General features: G+C 44.5%; 1 protein-coding gene across 4 annotated transcripts in view; it reads left to right on the top strand.

Moving 5' to 3' along the window:
• Positions 1-376: 376 nt before the first annotated feature.
• LOC133252792 (stimulated by retinoic acid gene 6 protein-like) overlaps positions 377-23845 on the top strand; it is a 43603-nt gene continuing 20134 nt past the window's right edge. Inside the window, exons 1-5 of one of the 4 annotated variants that reach the window (XM_061425722.1) lie at positions 377-683; positions 16234-16309; positions 18063-18160; positions 19253-19383; positions 22876-22996. In XM_061425722.1, coding sequence (XP_061281706.1) covers positions 664-683; positions 16234-16309; positions 18063-18160; positions 19253-19383; positions 22876-22996 — 446 coding nt within the window. In that variant the 5' untranslated portion in view covers positions 377-663. Of the gene's footprint in view, positions 684-16233; positions 16310-18062; positions 18161-18634; positions 18776-19252; positions 20322-22875; positions 22997-23845 lie in introns of those variants that run through there. The other 3 variants (XM_061425723.1, XM_061425721.1, XM_061425720.1) reach the window with 3 other exon arrangements.

The raw sequence follows: 23845 nt of genomic DNA on the forward strand, positions 1-23845 counted from the left end.
CTGGGAAATATGCCCCTGGGTTGGGAAGGTCCTTGCCAGCAGCAGCTTCACTTTATGGCAAGGGAGTAGGAATTCCTGGTGGACAGCTAGCCCTGGTTCTGCTACAGGAGTAGGGTTCTGTTTTGAATTTGTCTCTAGCCCCTCCTCCCAGCAAATGGTCTTGTTTCCAGAGAGAATCTTGAAGGCAGTGGTCCTAATTTCCTAGTTTATTGCCTTGAGGCAGAGTAGGCAGAGTCCTACTTTATTGCCTGTAATAATTTTTACAGCTAGCTAAAGAGGCCTCAGCTGCTGAACAAAGCCTCAGTATCTCAAGGATCCAGTGCCCACAGCCAGCAGGTACTAAAAAAGATTGCAGGAGTCTCAGAAAGAGAAAATAGGAAGGAAGTTCCTGATTTTGAATGAGAAAGCATGGGAAGGGTGGAAGAGCCAAAGAATAGCCAGTAGTGTTCCCAAACAAGGAAGGAGGCCATCACATACTGTCATTTCTCTGGTAAATATTTGACTATATGTTTGTTTTTCTCTGAGGAATTTTGGATGATGTGACATAAACTAGGCAGAACATCAGAATATCAGAAGCACTCAACAAGAGGCCAGAGAAGCCCAAAGAACAATTCAGAGAAGCAGACTGCTCACCAGGGTGGCAAGCAGTGCTTTTCCACCGAGATGTTTCCTCCAAATGCAAGGTGAGTTATCAGGGCCCAGCTTGAGACAAGTCATGCTGGACAATAGCGTTTTCCTGGCAACTGTCTTCTTTTTTAATTAAAAAAGTAATTTTTTACTTTTGTACAGTTGAAGTACAGTTGATGTACAACATTAATTATAGTTGCACAGTGTAGTGATTTATAACTTTTAAAGGTTATACTCTATTTATAGTTATAGAATACAGACTATATTCCATGTGAAAGTGAAGTCGCTCAGTCGTATCTGACTCTTTGTGACCCCATGGATTGTAGGCTACCAGGCTCCTCCGTCCATGGGCTTTTCCAGGCAAGGGTACTGGAGTGGGGTGCCATCGCCTTCTCCGGGGGATCTTCCTGACCCAGGGCTCCAACCCAGGTCTCCTGCATTGCAGGCAGACGCTTTACTGTCTGAGCTAGTAGGGAAGCCCTATATTCCCTATATTGTACAATATATCCTTGTAGTTTATTTTATGCATAATAGTTTGTACCTCTTAATTTCCTACCCCTGTTTTGCCTCTCTCCCCTTCCTTCTCGCCACTGCGTGCATGCAGGCGTCAAGTCATTTCAGTTGTGTCCGACTCTTTGCAACCCTATGGACCATAGCCAGCTAGGCTCCTCTGTCCGTGGGATTCTCTAGGGAAGAATACCAGAGTGGGTTGCCACGCCCTTCTCCAGGGGATCTCCTCCACCCAGGATCAAAGCCACATCTTTTACGCCTCCTGCATTGGCAGACAGGTTCTTTATGACTGGTGCCACCTGTGAAGCCCTCCCTCTCACCACTGGTAACCACTAATTTGTTCTCTATATCTATGGGTCTGGCTTTTTGTTGCTGTTGTTGTTATATTAACTAGTTTGTTGTATTTTTTAGATTCTACGTATACAGGATATCAACCGATATTTGTCTTTCTCTGTCTGACTTATTTCACTTAGCATAACTTCCAAGTCCATCCATATTGTTGCAAATGGCAAACATTTTGTCCTTTTTGTGGCTGAACAGGATATCTTCTTTATCCATTCATCTCATGATGGACACTTGAGTTGCTTCCATGTCTTGGCTGTTGTGAATAGCACTGCTACAAACGTTGTGGTGCGTGTATCTTTTCAACTTAGTGTGTTTGTTGTTTTCAGATATGTAGCCAAAAGTGAAATTGCTAGGTCATATGGTAGTCTATTTTTAGTTTTTTGAGAAACCTGGTGACTGTCTTTGTTATTGGTGATTCATGGAACCGGGAAGAAGGCATGGTTTATGTAATTTGGCAGGGGGCACTGAGCAGAGAACCACAGGTAGGTTCTTGGGTCAGTGAACAGATTTCAGTTTGTCTTCATTCTGAAGTTACAGAATGGGAAGATCCCAGAGGATCTGGGTTTGGAACCTGGCTCTGTAGTTTCTAGTAGATCTTAAAGCCTCAGTTTCCTCATCTATTAATCAGTTTCCTCACTTATTAACCCCTGTCCTAACCCACAGCTTTGTGAAGATCATATGAGAAAATAATTTGAAAGGCATTTGAGAGCTGTAAAGTCATGTCTAGACGTCATGAATTAAGAATTCTCACTCAAGCATTTAAACTTAAACATTTCATCTTCAGTTCAGTTCAGTCTCTCAGTCGTGTCCGACTCTTTGCGACCTCATGAATTGCAGCACGACAGGCCTCCCTGTCCATTACCAACTCCCGGAGTTCACCCAAACTCACGTCCATCGAGTCAGTGATGCCATCCAGCCATCTCATCCTCTGTCGTCCCCTTCTCCTCCTGCCCCCAATCCCTCCCAGCATCAGGGTCTTTTCCAATGAGTCATCTCTTCGCATGAGGTGGCCAAAGTACTGGAGTTTCAGCTTTAGCATCATTTCTTCCAAAGAACACCCAGGACTGAGCTCCTTTAGAATGGACTGGTTTGATCTTCTTGCAGTCCAAGGGACTCTCAAGAGTCTTCTCCAACACCATAGTTCAAAAGCATCAAACATTTCATCTTAAATGATTCTAAAACTAAAAAGACTACTCAGAAAGTAGAACCATTGCTTCCTGGTATCAGGGGATTCTCCGTTTAGATTGTTTCAAGATGTTATTGTGGGGAAGGAAAAAATAATATTTCCTCTATTCTTCTAGGTTCTTGACAAAGATACTCCTATAATAAAAAAAGATTAACAGGAGATAAACAAAAATTTAATAACATGTATACATTCTGTATGGGCTCCCCAGGTGGTGCTAGTGGTAAAGAACCTGCCAGCCGATGCAGATGTAAAAGGCACAAGTTTGATTACTGGGTTGGGAAGATCTCCTGGAGGAGGGCATGGTAACCCACTCCAGGATTCTTGCCTGGAGAATCCCATGGACAGAGGAGCCCGGCAGGCTAGAGTCCCTGGAGTCGCACAGAGTTGGACACGACTGGAGCAACTTAGCATACGTGCACGTGTATACCTCCTGAATACGTGGGAGATACCTAGGAAAACTGAGTTAACTCTCCCAAATGACTGAAATTGTCACCCTAAATACCATCTTCAGCTAAAGACAAAAAAAGATGTTAGGGTGAGGAGTCAGTTATTAGGAAAAGCACAGTAAACAAGGGTAAGGTTATGAAAGAAATAAAAATGAATGGTGCTTTTTAGGACAGTTAAGAATGGAAGGGAGCAAAAAAAAAGGGGGGGCCTTTGTCTTCTTCAATCACCCATTTTTCGCATGGTAACTCTGCTTGAATTTGCCAAACATGGGTGAAAACACTTCCATACACTCTTCCCAAAAAGGGGGTAGCTACCAGATGCAGACCATTCTTCTCTGAACAGTAAGCTCCAATTGAAGGGGTAAGGTCAAGGCAAAGGAGAATAAACAGAGATCTGGACACCCAGAGGAGGAAACAGGGAGGCCCTGGGAGGAGATGGAACAAAGAACCAGGCCAGAGACGAAAGGCCAGTCAATAGCTCATCTTAAAGTTATCACGTGTGTTTTAGTCCCACCAAGAACAAGTGATAGTCTCCCTCTGACTGGTGTTCTCTGAGGATCCAGTGAGACCTTGGTGATGAGGGTTCTTTATAAACTGTAAAGCTCTGTTATTTACTACAGTGCCCTGCTCAAGACAGGAAAATTCTTGCAGTCCTTCTGCCCTGGGAAAGAGCTCTGTTCCCAACTTGGCTGAGCCGATTCTGTCTCTCTGAGTCAGTTGACCAGCTGGTTAAACAGTGGAGCCAAGACACCCAGCCAGGAGTCCAGCTCCTTGGTTCTGTGGCTCCTGTGTCTCTTGATAATGTCAGACCCCACATCCAGGAGGGATCCCAGGGTCTGCTGGGGGCCAGGCTGCTGCCTGGAATACTCCACTCCCACCTCATGAAACAGCATCTGTGGCAGGTATTCGTAGGGAAGGTGGAAGCAGGCCTGAGGCCTAGCAAGCATGGTACTTCTCAGTTAACAAATCACCATTCCTATCGGTTCTCTAAGGATCTAGGAAAGTGCTGGCATCCCATCCATTCTACAGATAAAGCAACCAAGGATTCAGCAGGAGAAATGATTCACCCCAGCTCACGAGGTTTATAACTCCAAATCCCAGGCTTTTCCTCTGGGTAGATCTGAGGACTCACACGTGCATGAAAACAGCCCATAGTCACCCTCTGATGGAGGTTACCAACCAGAGCTGATCGTCCCCAGCTGTACATGCATGAGTGTTCAGTCACTTCAGTCGTGTCTCACTATTTGCTACCCCATGGACTGTAGCCCGTCAGGCTCCTCTGTCCATGGGATTCTCTAGGCAAGAAGACAGGAGTGGGTTGCCATGCCCTCCTCCAAGGGATCTTCCTGACCCAGGAATCGAACCTGAATCTCTTGCATCTCCTGCATTGCAAGGTCCAGATGAGTAGTCCAGGGAGTAGTCATGGCAAAGGAGAAAAAAACTGATTTGGACACACAGAGAAGACAGACAGCGGCCCTGGGGAAAAAATGGAATCAAAACAGGATATCAGTGTGTCTCTCATTGTAGAACTTCTTCTGATTCTCAGAGAGTCACTGAGAGCAATAGACCGGGACAGAGCAGCAAGCAATGGAGAGAGAAACAGACAGAAGGGCACATGGGACTGACTTTCTGGGGAAGCTGTCAGAGGCAAGCCTGAGGGGGATGCAGACTCTGCCGCTCACTGGCTGGGAAGCCTGGATGTGTTTCCTTACCTTCTGCTGCTTCCGTTTTCTCATAGGTGAAATGGGGTGATGATAGTACCTCTCACAGGGCTATCATGAAGCTGAAATTAGTTAATAAAAGCATATCCTTGAGGGATAGCTTGACATACTGTAGGCCCTTGAGAAAGGTTAACTTTCCATCTATCCATTTAGGAAGCATTAGTGGGCACCAGGGTTTCCCTGGTGGCTGAGATAGTAAAGAATCTGCCTGCAACTTGGGGGACCTGGGTTCGATCCCTTGACTGGGAGGATCCCCTGGAGGAAGGTATGGCAACCCATTCCAGTATTCTTGCCTGGAGAATCCCATGGAAAGAGGAGCCTGGTGGGCTACAGTCCATGAGGTTGAAAAGAGTTGGACACGACTGAATGACTAAGAATAGTGGGCACCTGTCGTTGCCACATGCCAGGTCAGGAGCTGAGCACATGAGAATAATGAGGAAGGTCCTTGCCCCTAGGGAGCACCTCCTCTAGTGGGGGACACAGATGTATGAAGACTTTTCCACAAAGTGGGCTCCCTGCTGTGATTGTGGACTGAGTCCCATGCAGTCCAACTATCTCAGTTCACAAGTAACCAAACTGAGACCCTGGGCTCATCTGAGACTAGGAAGCCACGGCACTTTTAGGAGCAGGGCTGGGTGGGCTTAAAGTGGTATTTCCTGGCCAGGTGCCTTTGCATGAGGGCCTCAGAGGAGGCTGGCAGCTCTGGAGGACAGAGGGGCCATTCTGGGCAAGATTGCTGTGTTCTTCCCGCCCTGCTCCCCACAACCTGTAGCATGGAGCGGGACATTGATCACGGGGCCAGGTGTGCAGAGCACTCAGGCTACTGGTTAACCAGGTGAAGGACTTCAGTCCACTGTGTGATCAGGAACCCAGGGCGGGGGAGTTCCAGACACTCCCTCACCTAGCAGGAGGCCAGGGATGCCAGGTCAGCTGCCCATGGATTGGAGCTGAGGGGGCACTCAGTCTGGAGAGGGCTGACCCCAGATGCTCTGAGGACAGAGGAGCAGATGGGGTCTGGCATATGAGGAGGTAGAAACAGCCAGTGAGAGTCCCTCTCCAACCCAAGAAAGAAAACTTTTCTTTGGTCCAAAAGCAAGGAATTGTACTGATAGAATAGATTATCACACACAATTTACAAATAACAAATATACAATGATCTTTCTTGCAAACTGCACAGACCCAATTAAATCTCACAGAATGCTTTCATTGATTTTTGCCAGAACTCTTGTATATGTAGTCAACCTGCCATTGACCCATGAGTTTATTTCCGACATGAGTGTTGGTTGATATATTTATTGACATTAATGAGTAAGACAAACGTGCAACAGTGGAAACAAGGTGTGAGTCAGAATTTCATTTTCCAGAAACTCTTTTTTGGATGAATGAGATAAGAATTTTAAATTCTAGAAGAATATTTCCTTTTTTTTTTTTGCTGTTCATAATGTAATGGCTACAAACATGTTTAAAGTTAATCTGCCTTGTTAACATTTTCTCTGTCACTTTCTAGACAGTCTCAGAACATAAATCAGAGCCTGATTTGTAGTGCTCCCCCATCTTCCTGGTGTAAGTACTCCCAGCCTGGCTGATTTCAAGCTAATGATGTGATGTCGCTGAATGGAGGTGTGAAGGGAGGCACGGGAGTAGCACAATCCATAACATAGAGTTTTCATCCTGCACATATAACAGATGTAGATAACCTCCAGAGATAAATCACAGCAAAAGGTAGCAAAGTAATTAGGAAGTGATGGGTTTTCAGGCTTTACTACTTTCCTTTTTAATAATTTATTTAATTATGTATTTGTATATTTTAATTTTTGCCAATGGTGGTGTTTACAAACTAGCTTGCAAAATTCCTGATAATGTGACAGTCCTAAGCTGATACAAGCCAGCTTGAGCATACTATCACATCTGCCTCCAGCTCCAGGCAGGACTAGGAGGAGACTGTGTGTTAGGGGATTGAAGGGATTCACAGAGGTGGAGCTGGACTGACCCCAGAGACCCTGGCACACAGGCCACCTCATTGCTGGAGGCATCACATGGACAGGCATGCTCATGCACACACATGCACACACACACACAAACACACTGCACACACCTCTTCCTCCTTCTCAACCCTTCTCTGCTCTCAGCAGTGGGAACCAGTTCCCTTTTTTCTGCCCCCAGGATGGCCGGTGCCACACTCACAGAGCACCTTGAGCTGGACTCGAAATAACCTGGGCTTTGTGACGTTTTCTGCTCACTGGCCTTCTTTGGGCCTCAACTTCCTGAGAGAAGTTCCCATGGAATTTAACAAACATGCCCTAATCCTGTCTGTGCCAGGTGCTGGGCTGGATTTAGGATCAGAGATGAGTCAGCCGCAGCCCAGAAGGTCAGCGAACTCTCGGAGCTCTGAGGAGCCACGTGAGCTAGCAGCGGGGGCTGGGAGGATGGTGTCATACAGCGGTGCCTGGCTCCCAGCCTCGCCTCCTCCTGGGCCAGTTAGGAAACCTCTCCTGGCTCCAGTTCCTCATTTTGAAAAGGAGTTATTACAATCTGCTTAATGGTATGGACCTAACAGAAGGAGAAGATATTATGAAGAGATGGCAAGAATACACAGAAGAACTGTACAAAAAAGATCTTCATGACCCAGATAATCACGATGGTGTGATCACTGACCTAGAGCCAGACATCCTGGAATGTGAAGTCAAGTGGGCCTTTGCCGGAGCCAGCCGGCAAAGTCGATCAGGTCCCGAGAACGTGCACGGCGGGGCTAAGAAAGAAACTAAAGCAAGAGACTACAAAGATGGGGTCGAGAGGTTCAGACACGTCACCACGAAGGGACGCAGTCTGACACCAACTTTATTCAACATCTCATATTTATACAGAAAAGCGCGAGAAAGACAAGACAGTTGACATTTTTTCTTGGTTGGCCTATACATCTTACAGTCACAAGAAATCTTGAGAGCATGGGAATGGCTCCCTGTTATTATTTCTTACACCAGATAACATTTCTCTGTGCGTGAGAAGTTTGCACAGAGCTCCAGGTGCCTGCAGTAAATAAGCGCCTAATCTCTGGGGTGGCGGGACAGAGAGCTATGTTTGCAAGCAAACCCTCAAGGACTGAGGCAGCTCCCAGAGCTGTGTCCTTCAGACAAAGGACCCCGTTCTCACAGGCAGCTCCCCGCAGGCCTTAGAAAGCATCACTACGAACAAAGCTAGTGGAGGTGATGGAATTCCAGTGGAGCTATTCCAAATCCTGAAAGATGATGCTGTGAAAGTGCTGCACTCAATATGCCAGCAAATTTGGAAAACTCAGCAGTGGCCACAGGACTGGAAAAGGTCAGTTTTCATTCCAATCCCAAAGAAAGGCAATTCCAAAGAATGCTCAAACTACCGCACAATTGCACTTATCTCACACGCTAGTAAAGTAATGCTCAAAATTCTCCAAGCCAGGCTTCAGCAATACGTGAACCGTGAACTTCTGGATGTTCAAGCTGGTTTTAGAAAAGGCAGAGGAACCAGAGATCAAATTGCCAACATCCGCTGGATCATCGAAAAAGCAAGAGAGTTCCAGAAAAGAATCTATTTCTGCTTTATTGACTATGCCAAAGCCTTTGACTGTGTGGATCACAATAAACTGTGGAAAATTCTGAAAGAGATGGGAATACCAGACCACCTGACCTGCCTCTTGAGAAATTTGTATGCAGGTCAGGAAGCAACAGTTTGAACTGGACATGGAACAACAGACTGGTTCCAAATAGGAAAAGGAGTATGTCAAGGCTGTACTGTCACCCTGCTTATTTAACTTATATGCAGAGTATATCATGAGAAATGCTGGGCTGGAAGAAACACAAACTGGAATCAAGACTGCTGGGAGAAATATCAATAACCTCAGATATGCAGATGACACCACCTTTATGGCAGAAAGTGAAGAGGAACTCAAAAGCCTCTTGATGAAAGTGAAAGTGGAGAGTGAAAAAGTTGGCTTAAAGCTCAACATTCAGAAAATGAAGATCATGGCATCTGGTCCCATCACTTCATGGAAAATAGATGGGGAAATAGTGGAAACAGTGTCAGACTTTATTTTTTGGGGCTCCAAAATCACTGCAGATGGTGACTGCAGCCATGAAATTAAAAGACGCTTACTCCTTGGAAGGAAAGTTATGACCAACCGAGATAGCATATTCAAAAGCAGAGACATTACTTTGCCAACAAAGGTCCATCTAGTCAAGGCTATGGTTTTTCCAGTGGTCATGTATGGATGTGAGAGTTGGACTGTGAAGAAGGCTGAGTGCCAAAGAATTGATGCTTTTGAACTGTGGTGTTGGAGAAAACTCTTGAGAGTCCCTTGGACTGCAAGGAGATCCAACCAGTCCATTCTGAAGGAGATCAGCCCTGGGATTTCTTTGGAAGGAATGATGCTAAAGTTGAAACTCCAGTACTTTGGCCACCTCATGTGAAGAGTTGACTCATTGGAAAAGACTCTGATGCTGGGAGGGATTGGGGGCAAGAGGAGAAGGGGACGACAGAGGATGAGATGGCTGGATGGCATCACTGACTTGATGGACGTGAGTCTGAGTGAACTCCGGGAGTTGGTGATGGACGGGGAGGCCTGGCGTGCTTCGATTCATGGGGTTGCAAAGAGTCGGACACGACTGAGCAACTGATCTGATCTGACTTGTAAAGACTACATAAGATAACATAAAATAGCAGAATTCCTAAGGAGATAGTGATACACAATAAAGTGACATCAATCGATAAAAGCTATTGTCATATGTTTGATGACCATAGAGTGATAACATTAGGACCAAAGGAAGCAGGACTGTGGGGCACAGAGACACCGTACTGCCCCCAGCAGGCGATCAGCACAGGAGTGTCAGAGAAAGAAGTTAGGAATGCAGATGACCTGTGCGCTAGATGTACCAGGTCTGTGTCATTGCTTGGACTCATCTTCATTACTTTTAATTTTCAATCTTTATTTTTTATTTATTAAACAATTTTTAAATTTTCTATCTTTTTAATTAATGAAAGATTTATAATTAATACCCCATCATAGAACAAATCTTGCATATTTTCACTTTATGTTGATTCTTGGGCAACTTCCCTTCAGAATGGTGTTCTATTGCTCTGGGACCTGAGCAAAAAACCTCCAGTCTTTTCCCTGATTACAAAACCCAGTCATTCATTTAGCGTATGTTCATTGCTGTCTACTTTGTATTAAGCACTGTTCTAAGCAGTTGCCAACACTACGTCTATGCAGTACCCTTGGAAAATTCAGGAAAATCACTTTTAAAAAGTAGAATGGACTCAAATCCCACTACACAGAGATAACCACTCTTCACAACTTGGGATCATGTTGTTTTATAATATGTTTCCCTTAACAATATATCACAAACACAGTTCCAAGCTGTCATCTGTGGAAATTAGATTTTCTACACTTGGGGGTGCTGTTTTGTGGCTCACCCCTCAACAGATCTGCCCCAACAGCCCTGGACCCATTAGGAAATAGTGTGAGTCTCAGAGACCAAGAAGGGGGTCTCAGTGGCCTTCTAACTTGGGTTGACCCCAAGTCAAGGTCACCTGTTCATGCTGGAGGGGAGGCATAGATAGAGCCCTTATTTAGAGAGCTCCACTCTCTACTGTCTCTGAGCTCACCTGCTTCTAGCCACTGCCAGACCTACTCTCGTCTCAGCCCTCCAAGCAGGAGACAGGTCCAGCAGTGAATATGTGCAGGCAGAGTCACCCCACAGAAAGAGATCTGTGGGTCTGTATATTCTGACATGAGAAATTGCCCTTCTTTAATAAAAATCTTTTCCTTTCTTTTATTGATTAAATGAAGAAATCAATCAAATAAGACAACTTTAGTCTGGTCCCATTTTTGCTTGAAACTACAGGTTAAAAAAACATAATTATGGAAGGGAAAAGGGCTTGTATTAGTACTTTTTACATTTGTAAATATTCTGAATATTTTATGATAAGCGTATATTACGTTTAAAATGTTAAGAATACATAGGAGGGAGGGAGGGAGGAAGAATGAAATTTTTAGCATTCTAATACATGTCCCCAGTCATCTCTCTGATTATTTCCTTAGTGTATATTTTTTAGAATTAGAATTCCTAGAAGTGGAATTGCTGTATTTTAACAGCTCTCGGTATATACTGCAAAATTAATCCACAGAATGGCTATATCTCCTTGCACTTTGATTACCAGTAAATGAATACCAACTTGTCTTGATCTTCAGTAATTCTGAGTAGTATTGTCAATAACTCCCACTTTAATAGATAAGACAGGGTCTTCTCTGGAGGTCCAGTGTTGTCCTAATGGTCCGGAAGCGAGTGATGAGAATGAAGACAGAACACAAAATCTGGTGCAATGGGTCAGGGGACCTGCAGCCTCTATTGGACTGAGGTGCAGAGTCCACTCTGAGTCCAGCTTTTATTCCGAATTGCAGACTACAAGACTTTTTTTATCTTATCTTTCCCAAGACACTACACTGACAGTCCAGATCCCCTTGTTTTTACCCCAGGCCTCTCACTTTTGGGCTAGTCTCGGAAACAATTAGCGAGTGCATAGGCAATGTTCATGCTTGATGCTGACCCGAAGTTACAAGGTCCATTCTTTCATCATCCCAGTCATACTCCCTTCTGGGTCTGGCCTTGGGGGGTTGTAACAAGGAGATGATTCTTAAGAAAACCATGACAGATTATCATTAACACAATTTCTTTTATATATACATATATATATATATATATATATATATATATATATATTTACAATTTCTTAATATATGCTGTTTTTCCAGGTGCTATTTCTGTGGAATTTCTCAAGGCTGTGAAAGTACATTGTTAGGAATTCCCAGTACATCTTCCCCCCTTCTGTTTTTTCAGGAGTAGATACACCGTCTGAGCATAGTCCAAATCTTTTTCTTCATCAATTCTTGTGCATCTGAGGACTAGACACAAAACAGTTAAAGACATACATCCTGATATTATAGTACCAAGCAAGCCTCCTCCTAAAGTTCTAATCCACATCATGGGGTTAAGTTTATGTAAGCTTTCCTCAATTTCTTCAAATAAATCAGTTTCTGGGAGTAATTGTAAGTGAGCATTCTGCATACTAGAAATAGTAGCCATAATTGGGAAATATCTGAGGATAAATTATTATGAACATGTCTTCTCAAATGTTTAAATGATTGATCCCAAGTATATTCACTTTGGTTATATTTGTGAGGTGTGACACAAAATGAAGAGATATTCCAATCACACTTAAGATGAAGTTGCGATTTAAAATTTTGTACTTCGTCCCCTAGTAGGAGAACTGCATTTTCTAAATCAATCAATCGTTCATTAATTTCTTGGTCTATGTGGGTTTGACTTCCCCAGGCAGAACTTGCATCTTGGTGCCACTGCTGTACAAATGTAGTCGCTTGTATAGTCTGATGCAATGCCACTCCAGCTACTGCTGCGGTCAGGGCTATAGTGATAATTCCCACAATAGCTGCTTTAAGGAGTCCAATAAACTTTTGAAACGTTGTAGTACTTTCTTTATAACCTTTAAAAGGGCATGTGTTTCAGGAGAACCTTCCCAAGGTCTGGTTTGATTTACTGGAAGCCATATTCCCAATCTCCTTCTTAATGTAACAAATGAGTGATTAGAATTATAAAGTGAAGAATTTAAGCAAGTGTATAATTTGCAGTCCTGGTAAGAAAGTTCTTGTACGCTTCCATTGATAGAAACTGTTCCTTTCAAGAGCACGTAAGAATCTCTCACACAAGACGGAATATAAAATGTCCAGTTTGTACTGGTATTAAATATCAGTAAATAATGAGTTTTATCAGAATAATGTCCATCCCAAATTTGGAATTTTTTAAGACTTAAAGCCAATCTCCAAATCTCTCCTTGCCCTCTTCCTTTATCCGGTTGTGGGAAGGGGGATGGCATGCCACTAGCATGCCATGTAATTGGATGGTCTGAATGAGTGGTAATATTAGTATGGTCAAAGACTTTATGCATCTGCCAGTGCAGCCTTTTGTGAGGACTGTAGGACCGATTTTTATGAGAGCGATTAGAGACTACATACCCCTTAGGGGACCAGTCCCATACAATTCCATAGGAACCATTAATCAAAATTACTCCCTCAGTCCAATAGCGGCCAGGTCCCCTGACCCATTGCACCAGATTTCCTGTTCTGTCTTCATTCTCGTCGCTCACTCCCAGACCATTAGGGCAACAGTCCGGTGGCTAATATTCCATGCTCCCAATGCAGGGGACCCAGGTTTAATCCCTGGTCAGGGAACAAAATCCTCCATGTCCCAACTTAGAGTTGACATGCTGCAACTGAAGATCCCACATACTGCAACAAAGACTGAAGACCCTGCACATTGCAGCTAAGACCCCGTGCAGCCATGCAAATAGATAAACAGTAAAAATAGATAAGGCAGCATTTCATCTTAATTTCTCCTTTTATTACTAGTTGAAATTTTAAGAATTTATTGAATGTTGGTATTTCTTCCCTTGCTGGTGGCTTACTATTCTTTGGACAGTTTTGTTCTTGTGGTGTTTCAATTTGGGTCTTTATTTAATTTTTTTCTTTTCCTGTGATTTGTTGGAGTGATTGAATTTTTATTTCTTATTCACTTTTTAGTACATTGATTTGCTTTCCATTTATATCCCTCTGGTAGCTAACTGTGGACTTTTAACATACTTACTTAGAATTATATTTTACTTGTAAATCCCAGAAAAATAAAACAGATTTCTATACCATCCTCCTAAACATGACAAGAACTTGGTCATCATTTCACTTCCCTTTATATCCACGTGTGTTCCTACCCTTCCATGTGAGGTATCATCTGGTATTTCAACTCCAAATTGACATTTCAAACATTTTATTTCACAATAATTACTTATCTAGCTATTTCCCCCCTAATTCCTCCATTTGTTGTTGCTTTTAAATCCTTCCCCTTCCTCCTAGATTCATTTTTCTTCTTAATTGAGAATTTTCTCCAGTATTTCTTTTAGAACAGGTCTTTTTGAGTCCTTGTGTTTCTAACAATGTGTGTGTTAATATATATGTGTGTGTGTTTAAAATTCTGTGCTCGGGAATAATGGGAAGTTTTGCTAATTTCTTTGCTTATTGTGACTTTTTGCATCCCTCTACTTCTTCCTAGGGGGCTTCCCTGGTGGCTCAGTGGTAAAGAATCTGCCTGCAGTGCAGGAGATGCAGGTCCGATCCCTGGGTCAAGAAAATCCCCTGGAGAAGGAAATGACAACCCACTCCAGTATTCTTGCCTGGGAAATCCAATGGACAGAAGAGTCTGGTGGGCTACAGCCCATGGAGTCGCCAAGAGTTGGACATGGCTTAGTGACTAAACGGCAACAATATCTTCCTCCTAGGTTCATTCTTCTTGTGAACCATTTCCTCTACACTGTGTCTCAAAGAAGTTCTGTATTAGCTTTATTTCCTCAAGATACCACCTCTGTCCATCGAATTTTTGGCTCCCTTTCGTAGTGTAATCTTTCCTCATGTTTGATGATTCTAGACTGGGTGCTTATCTTTGTGATAGAGCTTTCCACTGGGATATTTATTTGGGATGGCAGCTGCTGCAGCAGCTAATACTAAAGTGTGCTTTCCGTGCAGCAGGGTAGAGGTGGGATGTGCCGATAGATGGGGTACCTCAGCAGCCGATCTTCATCCAAAGAGCCTGGTCCCTCCCAGGTGCCACCTGTGATCTGGGGCACTGCCTTTTCTCTCTGACGCATGTATACTATTCCCAGAGAGATAAACTCCTTGCCCCTGGCTGATCAGCATGGTGAGAGGACCGTTGGGTCTGTGGCCCCCCAACTCTTCATTTTGTGGTCTGTCAGCAGCCCCCACCTGTGTCAGCCTCTTGCATGTGGATGCAGAGCACTTTTTTCGTGGTCACAGTCTGCAGCCATGCTGGCTAATGCTTTTTCTCTTTGATCTTGTCCTAATTGCACTCCATCATTCAGCATCTTCTAATAGTTTCTGTGTACCTGATAGACTTCTTTCCTGCTTTCAAATATGGCTATTTTTTCCTTTCTTTTAAAATTTGAGGCTTTTGTATAGGATGGGGAGACTGATGTATGTGCTTAATTTACCTTCCAAAAACTGGAGTTCTGATTTTTACAGTTCTGTCACATTTCTAACAGCATGAGTCCCCACCACCACTACCCCACCACTTCTAGGATATTTCAGTCCTATGGTTTAGACATCACCATGGAGTACTGGAATTGCAAAGGATTTCAAGGGAATATGTTATGCTCTGGCTTCCCAGGTGGCAGTAGTTGTAAAGAACCTGCTTGCCAACGCAGGAGACAAGAGATGCGGGTTTGATCTCTAGGTGGAGAAGATTCCCCAGAGGAGTGCATGACAACCTGCTCCAGTATTCTTGCCCGGAGAATCCCATGGACAGAGGAGGCTGTCAGGCTGTATACGGTCTATGGGGTTGCAAAGAGTCGGACACGACTGAAGTGACTTAGCACCCACACACACATGTTATGTTCATGGGTTCCCCTGAGAAGTGCTCTTCCCTGAGACTTCTGAGGGGAAAGCTGGCCAGGAGGGAAGTCTGGGGAATGGCCAGATGGATGCTGCAGGAGTGGGGCACAGAGTGAGCAAGGATCTGGAGGGTGAGCATGTGCTGAGGTGGTGCAGTGCAAGTCAGAGTGGCGAGAAAAACTGTGCTGGGACCCCAAAGAGGAGCAGGTCCCTCTCAAAGAGGCCACAAGCCTGCTGGCATGTGTTTCAGACAGGAGACCCCAGCAGCCCTGTTCTGCAGGCTGTGAGGTCTGGAGAGGACAAAGTCCACAGCCTGCCGTCCAGATGACTGCTGTCCTGCCCCAGTAGCCCAGCAGTGAATCAGAGTGAGCAGATGCTTCTTGACCTCTGATTACAAAAAACTATGTCGAAAGACTGCTTTCCTGTGAAGTTTCTGGAGCTTAAGTCTCAGGACCTCTCACTTGCAGGACCCCACCAAGGCTCTGGGAGGGTGGGAGGCACCTTGGTTAACTGTTTACATGGTGATGTGTTTTCTTTAAAATATGAGCAGGTAAGATATTTTTGTAGTTTTATTTGAAAAGGACATCCAAATAATAAGCTTTGGGCTCCAAGGAAACCTGAATCTGTCCTGGACTATGTCACCAACAAAAGAAGGAGTTAGAGCCAGTTAGTAGGACAGCTGTATAAATAATTAAGCTGGGGAAAGAGTTAAAGAAGACTAATCCACTTAGGGAAGACACATCACAGGTGAGCGGCACTGACTCAGAAAGTGACGTTAAAAAAGATCAGATGATCTCAGTGGGCTACAAGTCAAATTCCTGACAGTGATGCTCAAGGCTGAAGGGTCAATGACCACAACAGTGACTGATGATGTGAATGAGTATTTTGGCTGTTTTTCAGGACCAGGCAGCTAAACGGCACTTGTGACATCTCAGTGGACATGGAGCTCTTCCTCCATTACTCCCTCATCCCATCAGTAAGTGAAGGCAGAGGAGGGTCAGTGAGGGGAGAGAAGGGGAGCCGCCCCCCCCCCCATACACAGGCTTCCACAGGGGTCTGAATAGGTCAGCAGAGACTTGCTGACTTACATTATGCACCAAAAACACAGGCAGAAGAAGGCTTTGAAGGTCCCAAGAGTCAGGAACACTGACTTGTAGGGAAGTCCAAATAGGTTTTTCTGAGGAAGCAATGCTGGAGCTAAGGTCTGTTGGAAGATGTAGTAAAGAACATTTCAAGCAAAGAGAGGAGCTTGTGCAAAGGCTCCATGGGGGCAGGGAACATGGAGACTGTGAGGAGCTGAGAAGGCAAGTGGGGCTGGAGTGGAGAATGAGGTAGAAGTGTCTGGGGAGGTGGGTCAGGGCCAGACCCTGTGTAAAGGAGATTTGTCTTTGTTCTAAATACAATGGGTAGTAATTGGAGGATTTCTGGCATGAGTATGGTGGGATCAGATCAGTGTTGAAACGATCACTCTGGCTGCAAGTGGGGATCAGGTTGGAGGCAGGCAAGAGAGGAGGGAAGACCAATGAGGAGATGGTTGCAGAGGTCCAGGTGAGGTAATTTTACATCATCATAGATGATGGTGGTCAACTTGAGATGTTCAGAAGGTAAAATCAGTAGGACCTACTAACAGGTTGGTTACAGAGGTAAGGGAGAGAATGACTCTTCAGTTTCTGATTTGCACAGTTGGAAGGATGGTGGTATTTGCCATTCCCTTGTTAAGGAAAATTAGAAGAGATCCAAGTTTGGTGCGGGTAAAGGAACAAGACAGGGAGGAAACTCATGAGTTCCATTTAAGACATACTGAATTTAAAAAGCATTCAACACATCAAAAAGAAATACTAACTGTGTAGTTGGACATACAATTCTGGACCAAGTCTGGGCTGGAAATTTAAGTTTGTGAGTCTTCTATGTGTTTGTGGCCATGGAAAGCATGGACATGGGTAGGATCACTGAGGAAGAGTCAAGGAGTAAAAGGAGCGGTCCTTGGAGTGAACCATGGGGACCTCCACATGTAGCGGCTGGGTAAAGAATGATCCAGCAAAGGAGACTGAGAAGTACTGGAAGAAAACCAGAAGTGTGGCTGACAGAAGCATAGAGAAGAGAGTATTTCAAAGAGGAGGAAAAGGTCAACAGTGAATGCTACTGAGAGGTCAAGCAGACCTGGCTTAATGTTTACATTTGGGTTGAGCAACAAGGTGGTAATTAGCGACTTTGACCAGCACTGCTTCCATGGAGTGATGGTGGTAGAAGCCAGGTTAGGGGGTTGAAGAGCAAGTGAGAGGTCAGGAAATGGAGATGCCAAGTGTTGATAATTCTTGGGATACTTCTAGTAAAAGGAAAACAGGAAAGGGGCATCAAGTATCGGAGGGATGACTGAATCCACAGGAATAAAAAGCAAAGAAGGATTTGCCACCTAACAATTATCTGTTTGTTTGTTTGTTTTTTTTAACAGAAGAGGACACTGAGATTCAGAGAAGTTAAGTCTCCCTTCAAGCCAGTGAGTGGGAAAGAAAGATTTGAACCCATGTTCATTTAGGCCAACACGAAAGGAAGCTCAGTACAAAACATTCTGGAAACTTAAGGGTGCACATAGCCAGCTCCCTGAGTCTGGAGTTTGAGTCCTAGACGTTCTGAGTGCTCTGGTCACCCACACACTCTCCTTCAGTAAGGGCACAGAAGGTCTGAGGATGAACATTCCCTGATGGCAAACTCATCTTCTCTTCCTATAGTTTTTCATCATTTTGGTCTTGTCCTTTCTGCAAAGAAGAGAGCAACACAGAGAGAGAGATGACACTTACCTTCTGAGGAACCGCTTTGGAATGATCGTGTGAGTTGAGCCAAGGTTCATAACTACAGCTTGGGGTACTCTGTGTTTGGGACCAACACCATTTGTAAGGCCAGGCTAACTCCTAGTTACCTCCCCACCAAGAATAGCCCTGCCCCTCCCTTCCCCAACCCACCCAATGCCCAGAGAATTCAGAATGCAGTTCCAAGCCATTGTGCCCTCAGCACCCAGGGCTGCCCAGCTATGCTTAAGACATCTCAAGGAGGCTCAGCTCACTGTGGGAAGGGCCCTCCCACGCTCAGCACCATGGCTACTCCAGAAAGCAGAGGGGAGAGAGTTCCCCATCACTGGGGGCAGCAAGCATGAGTCATGTCCCAGGAGAGCTGGGTGGTCCAGGCAGATTTCAGGGCCTTTCTGGCTCTGCCATTCTGAATCTCTGCTCCCCTTACCACATTTTTCCTTGAGTTTTAATTTTCACATCTCTGCCTCATCACTCTGTAATTAATAATAATGTTGATGATACAGTTAGCATTTATTGCACACTGACTGTGACCCAGGCACTGAACCATCCGCTTTAACTACATTACTCTGATGAACCCCAACAAGGTAGAGATTGTTATCCTCATGTGATGGATGAATAAGCTCAGGCTCAGAGAAGTGAGTCACTTGCCCATTTTGCTTGTTGTCATGGTTGCTGATGTCCTTGCTTTTGCTCCCCAGACTTGGAACTTCTCCAGGGCAAGATTTTGTCTCCCTCACTTCAGTACCCTGAATCCACATTTAGCCCAAAGATCAGCACAGAGGGCCTCAGGATATGTTGTTGTTTCGTCTCTAAGTCGTGTCCAACTCTTTTACAACCCCATGGACTGTAGCCCACCAAGGCTCTTCTGTCCATGGGATTTCCCAGGCCAAAATACTGGAGTCGGTTGCCATTTCCTTCTCCAGGGGATCTTCCAGACCCAGGATTGAACCCACATCTCCTGCATTGCAGGCGGATTCTTTACTGCTGAGCCACCAAGGAAATGAATAGTTCACTAATCAATAATTCCTCCCCAGCACAGGGTAGTTAACTTTGGAGGTGAACTGTGGGAGTGAGTCACTTCTGGCTTCATGACTTGTTTCTCTTATTCACAGACCTCTGGACTTCGTGGGCACTTTCAGTAACCGATGGTCCTACGGAGTCGCCTTTGGGGCCACAGCCAATAAGGTCATGTTCTTGTTCTCGGAAGGTTACCAGCCCCTGCTGGTCCCGCAGTGGGCCCAAGGTACACGCGCTGCCTCACACCTGCTGGGAATTTCACCACGGACATTCTTGCTCAGAGACGGCATGGCAGGGGTTCTCTGGGGTCAGGGGACACACTTTGTGGACTGTCAGCATTCTTTTCAGCTTATTACTTACCCAAGGTCAATGTTGAGCCCACAGAGTTTCAAAGCTCATTTGCCGGCGTTTTCTCCTAGTTAGATTCAGGGGTTCTTTCGACATAGTAGAATGAAGGCTCAGAAGGTAGCTTCTCTGTCACCTGCACTAAACATCTCTCCTGAGTGATAGCTATGACTGCCTTCTTGCTATCAGTAAGCATTCAGATGCTTCCTCAAATAACTGTGCTTACTTCTCTGGCCATTGATCTGAGGCCTCTTTGTTCCCCATGCCCTGGGCTCTCCTACAGTTCAATCATCCCTAATCTGATGACTCCCAAACCTCTCCTGTCCAGTTCAGTTCTCTCTCCTGAGTTCCAGTCCTCTATGAGCAAACGCCTACAATATCTCTCTAGTTTTTAAGAGTTTTTGATGAAAATTAAAACCAAATGATATATCTCTTAGAAGTATATAAGTTAAGATTTGGCAAATGTTTCTTGTTGTTTAGTCACTCAGTCATGTCTTTTGCAATCCCATGGACTCCAGCCCACCAGGCTCCTTTATCAATGGGATTTCTCAGGCAAGAATACTGGAGGGGGTTGCCATTTCCTTCTCCAGAGGATCTTCCCAATCCAGAGACTGAACCTGCGTCTCCTGTGTTGGCAGGCGGATTCTTTACCACTCAGCCACCTGGAAAGCCCATGGCAAATGTTTACATCTATGAAATCATTACCACAATCATCATGATGAACCCCAGAGTTAACTTTTTCCCCTTTGTACTCTCTTCTTCCCACCTGTATCTGGTCATCACCCCTAGCCTCAGGCAATTATATAAATGGAATCACAGGTAATGCACTTCCCGCCCCCCTCCCCCGACCTTGGGGGAATTATTTGTCTTCTTTCACTCACCAGCATCATTATTTTGAGATCCATACATGTTTAGCATGTATCAGAAATAATTCCTTTTTCATTTCTGAGTAGTGTTCCACTATATGGAGAGACCACAGTTTACCCATTCACCAGTTGACAGACATTTGATTTATTTTCAGTTTTTGGCTATTACAAACAGAGCTGCTAAAAGGATTACAAGTCCTTGTATGTTTCCATTTTTCTTGGGTAAATACCTATGAGTGGATGTCTGGATTATTAAGACCATGAAGTAGATTATATTTTAAAAGAAACTGTCAGACTATTTTTCAAAGTGATTTTTTTCCAGTTTTGATTACCTTCCTCAGTGTATGAGAGTTTCAGTTTCTCTTGTTCTTGACAACACATGGTCAGTCTTTTTAATTTCAGCCTTTCTAAGAAGCATGACGGAGAAGGCAATGGCACCCCACTCCAGTACTCTTGCCTGGAAAATCCCATGGATGGAGGAGCCTGGTAGGCTGCAGTCCATGGGGTCGCTAAGAGTCGGACACGACTGAGCGACTTCACTTTCACTTTTCACTTTCTTGCATTGGAGAAGGAAATGGCAACCCACTCCAGTGTTATTGCCTGGAGAATCCCAGGGACGGGGGAGCCTGGTGGGCTGCCATCTATGGGGTCGCACAGAGTCGGACATGACTGAAGCGACTTAGCAGCAGCAGCAGCAGCAAGAAGCATGTAGTGGTATCTTATTGTGGTTTTAATTTGCGCTTTTGTAATGACTAATGATGTTGAGCATATTTTCATGCTTATTTGCTATCCCTCTACCTTCTTTGATGAATTGTCTTTTCAATCATTTGCCTACTTTAAAAAATTGGGTTGTTTTTTGTTTTCTTATTGTTGAGTTTTGAGAGTTTTCTTTTTAATATAATCTATATATAAGTATTTTATCAGATGTATGAATCACAAGTATTTTCACCCAATCTGTGACTTGTGTTTTCATTCTATCGACAGTGTCTTTTGAAGAGCTGCCATTTACAATTTTGAGGAAGTCTAATACTTTCATTTTTATTTTTATGGTATCATATAAGAAATCTTTGCCTAATCTAAGATCACTTAAATTTTCTTATTTGTTCTTTCTAGAGGTTTTAGTCTTATGGTGTTTGCATTTAGGTCTATGATGCATATTAATTTTTTGCTTATAGTGTAAGGTGTGGAATGAATTCTCTCTTTTTTTTTTTTTTGCCTTTGACTATCCATTTATTTGCAACACTACTTGTTGCAAAAATCTATTCTTTGCCTACTAAACTGCCTTTGCACCTTTATTGAAAACTGATTGACTACACATGTGTATGGGTCTATTTCTGGGCTCTCCATTTAGTTCCATTGACCTGCAAGGTGTGAAGTTTCCAATTTTTCCACATCCTATCCAACACTTGCTATTTTCATTTTAAAAAGATATAGGCATTTGAGTAGGTATGAAGTACTATCTGACTGTTGTCTTGACCTGTGTTTCCTTGAAAACGAATATGTTGAGCATCTGGCTGGGCCAGAACATTGTTTCTTGCTTCATGGCTCAAGGGTTCCCTCTTCTGTTTTCACAAAGTGATTTTATATATGTATCCTCATTATAACCGCACATTCTCTAAGTTGACTTCTTCCCTCCACTTTTGTCTGGACTCACTAGTTCCCAGCTCCTAATGTTCTTATCCTTTTCATTTTGAATTCCTACTGCCAACAGTTTCTCTGTCACCCTGGGCTTGTCCTGTCCTTCTTATATTTCATGGCCTTGCTAAATGTCATCACCTCCAGGATGCCTTCCCTCATACTCAGACCCTAGGTGAGGTCCATGACTTTCTCTTCTTGCCCTCATAGCACTCTGAATATGCCTCTACTTTCATACATATCACATCATTTACTTTCCTCTTTGTCTTCCCTATTGTATTGTAAGTATCTCAAAGCAAGAACTTTGTTCATTCCTCCTGTGTCCTTGATGCCTGTTCTGTGCCCCAGCCCAAAGCAGACACTTAGAAAGGACACCCTGCCCAATTACATTTTACTGGATTTGTTAGACTATCTCAGAACTAGGCAGTGACAGCATTAATACTATCATTGCCTTAAGGGTACAGTGTATAAATATAATACTTTACAAGAGGTTTTAAAACACAGGACATCCCTGCTCTCTGTGTTGCTATGGTATACATTATGGTGCTTTACTTGTAGTGATTGTTTGTTCATTTATGTTGTCTGTTCCTGCCCATCATACTGTGAGCTAATCAAGGACAGGGACCAAGTCTTCTTCATCTCAATAGTTAGCCCAGTGCCTGGCATGGAAGAGGTACCAGGAAGGCTCTGTAACAGGAATACATGACAGACATCCCTGCATTCCTCCCTGGACTAATCTAGGACTTATTCACTCATCTCCCTGAGTCCTGAGACCTGTGACTGCAAGGCACATGAAGCCCCATAGCTGCCCTGAGTCTCCCCTGAGCTTGTGAGAAGAGGAACTCACATAGTCTCTGGCCCTTCTCTCCCAGCCTTTGTGCTTCTGATCGGAGGCATCGAAGTTGGCCTGTCCCACTTCCCCTTTTTCGCCTGCCTCTCATCGGAGTTCGGGCTGGTCAGCTCTGTCCTGGGCTTCAGCTACTCTCTTGTCTGGTAAGATGGACTCTGCCTGCCTCCCCTCCAACAGTTTGTTTGGCCATGGCTAAACTCTGGGCAAAGTGCTGGTGGTGACCTGAGAACTCTCTTGGAGGGCACCTTGCCCAGAACTGAGGCTCAGGGTAGGTGGGTGGAATGACTGGTCCCAGGCCCACCGTGGCCCCTCCTTGGGACTGCACTTGAGGCTTCAGAAGGTCAATCTGCATTCTGTCAGCTCCACAAGAGCCTGTCCCTGATTAGAATATTCCCAGAAGTCAGGGTTGTAGAAAAACTCACTTCTGTCAACTGCTGTCAGGTAGGCCCACAGGTAGAAGCAGGAGTCCCATTTGGATGTGACTTCTCCTTGCTGTTGTCACTTCCCTGGGAGCCCAGGAGAAAGTGCAGGGGCCTTAACAGGGTATTTGGGGCCATCACAATCTGGCCTATCCCCGTCTCTCCATGCCTGACGGTCTCTAGCACACACCTCCAGTCATGCAAGGCTCCTGAATTCATTCCTTCATCCATCCACTTCTTCATTCAGCAAATATACCACTGTGATCCAGGGAATACATTGGAAGACAAAACAGACCGTCATGGATCGTGCGTTCTGGCCTCTTTGTCTGCATGTTGCTCTTCCCTGTGTGGAGCGTCTTCCCCCTTGGCCCCGTGATGGGCACATGCTCATCCTTTATTCATCATCACCCTTAGATGTGGGAGCTTTCTCATCCTCCTCTTGAGCTCTGTGCCCTCAGCTCTGATGCCGAACCAGCACAGAGCTGGCCCTGGAGAATATTTCTGGCTGAGTAATCCCATGAACACTTCTACTCTCCAGCCCTCAAACTCATTTCATTGCCCGCAACCCCCTTA

The sequence above is a fragment of the Bos javanicus genome, chromosome 8, assembly GCF_032452875.1.
Source record: "Bos javanicus breed banteng chromosome 8, ARS-OSU_banteng_1.0, whole genome shotgun sequence".
NCBI lineage: Eukaryota > Metazoa > Chordata > Mammalia > Artiodactyla > Bovidae > Bos > Bos javanicus.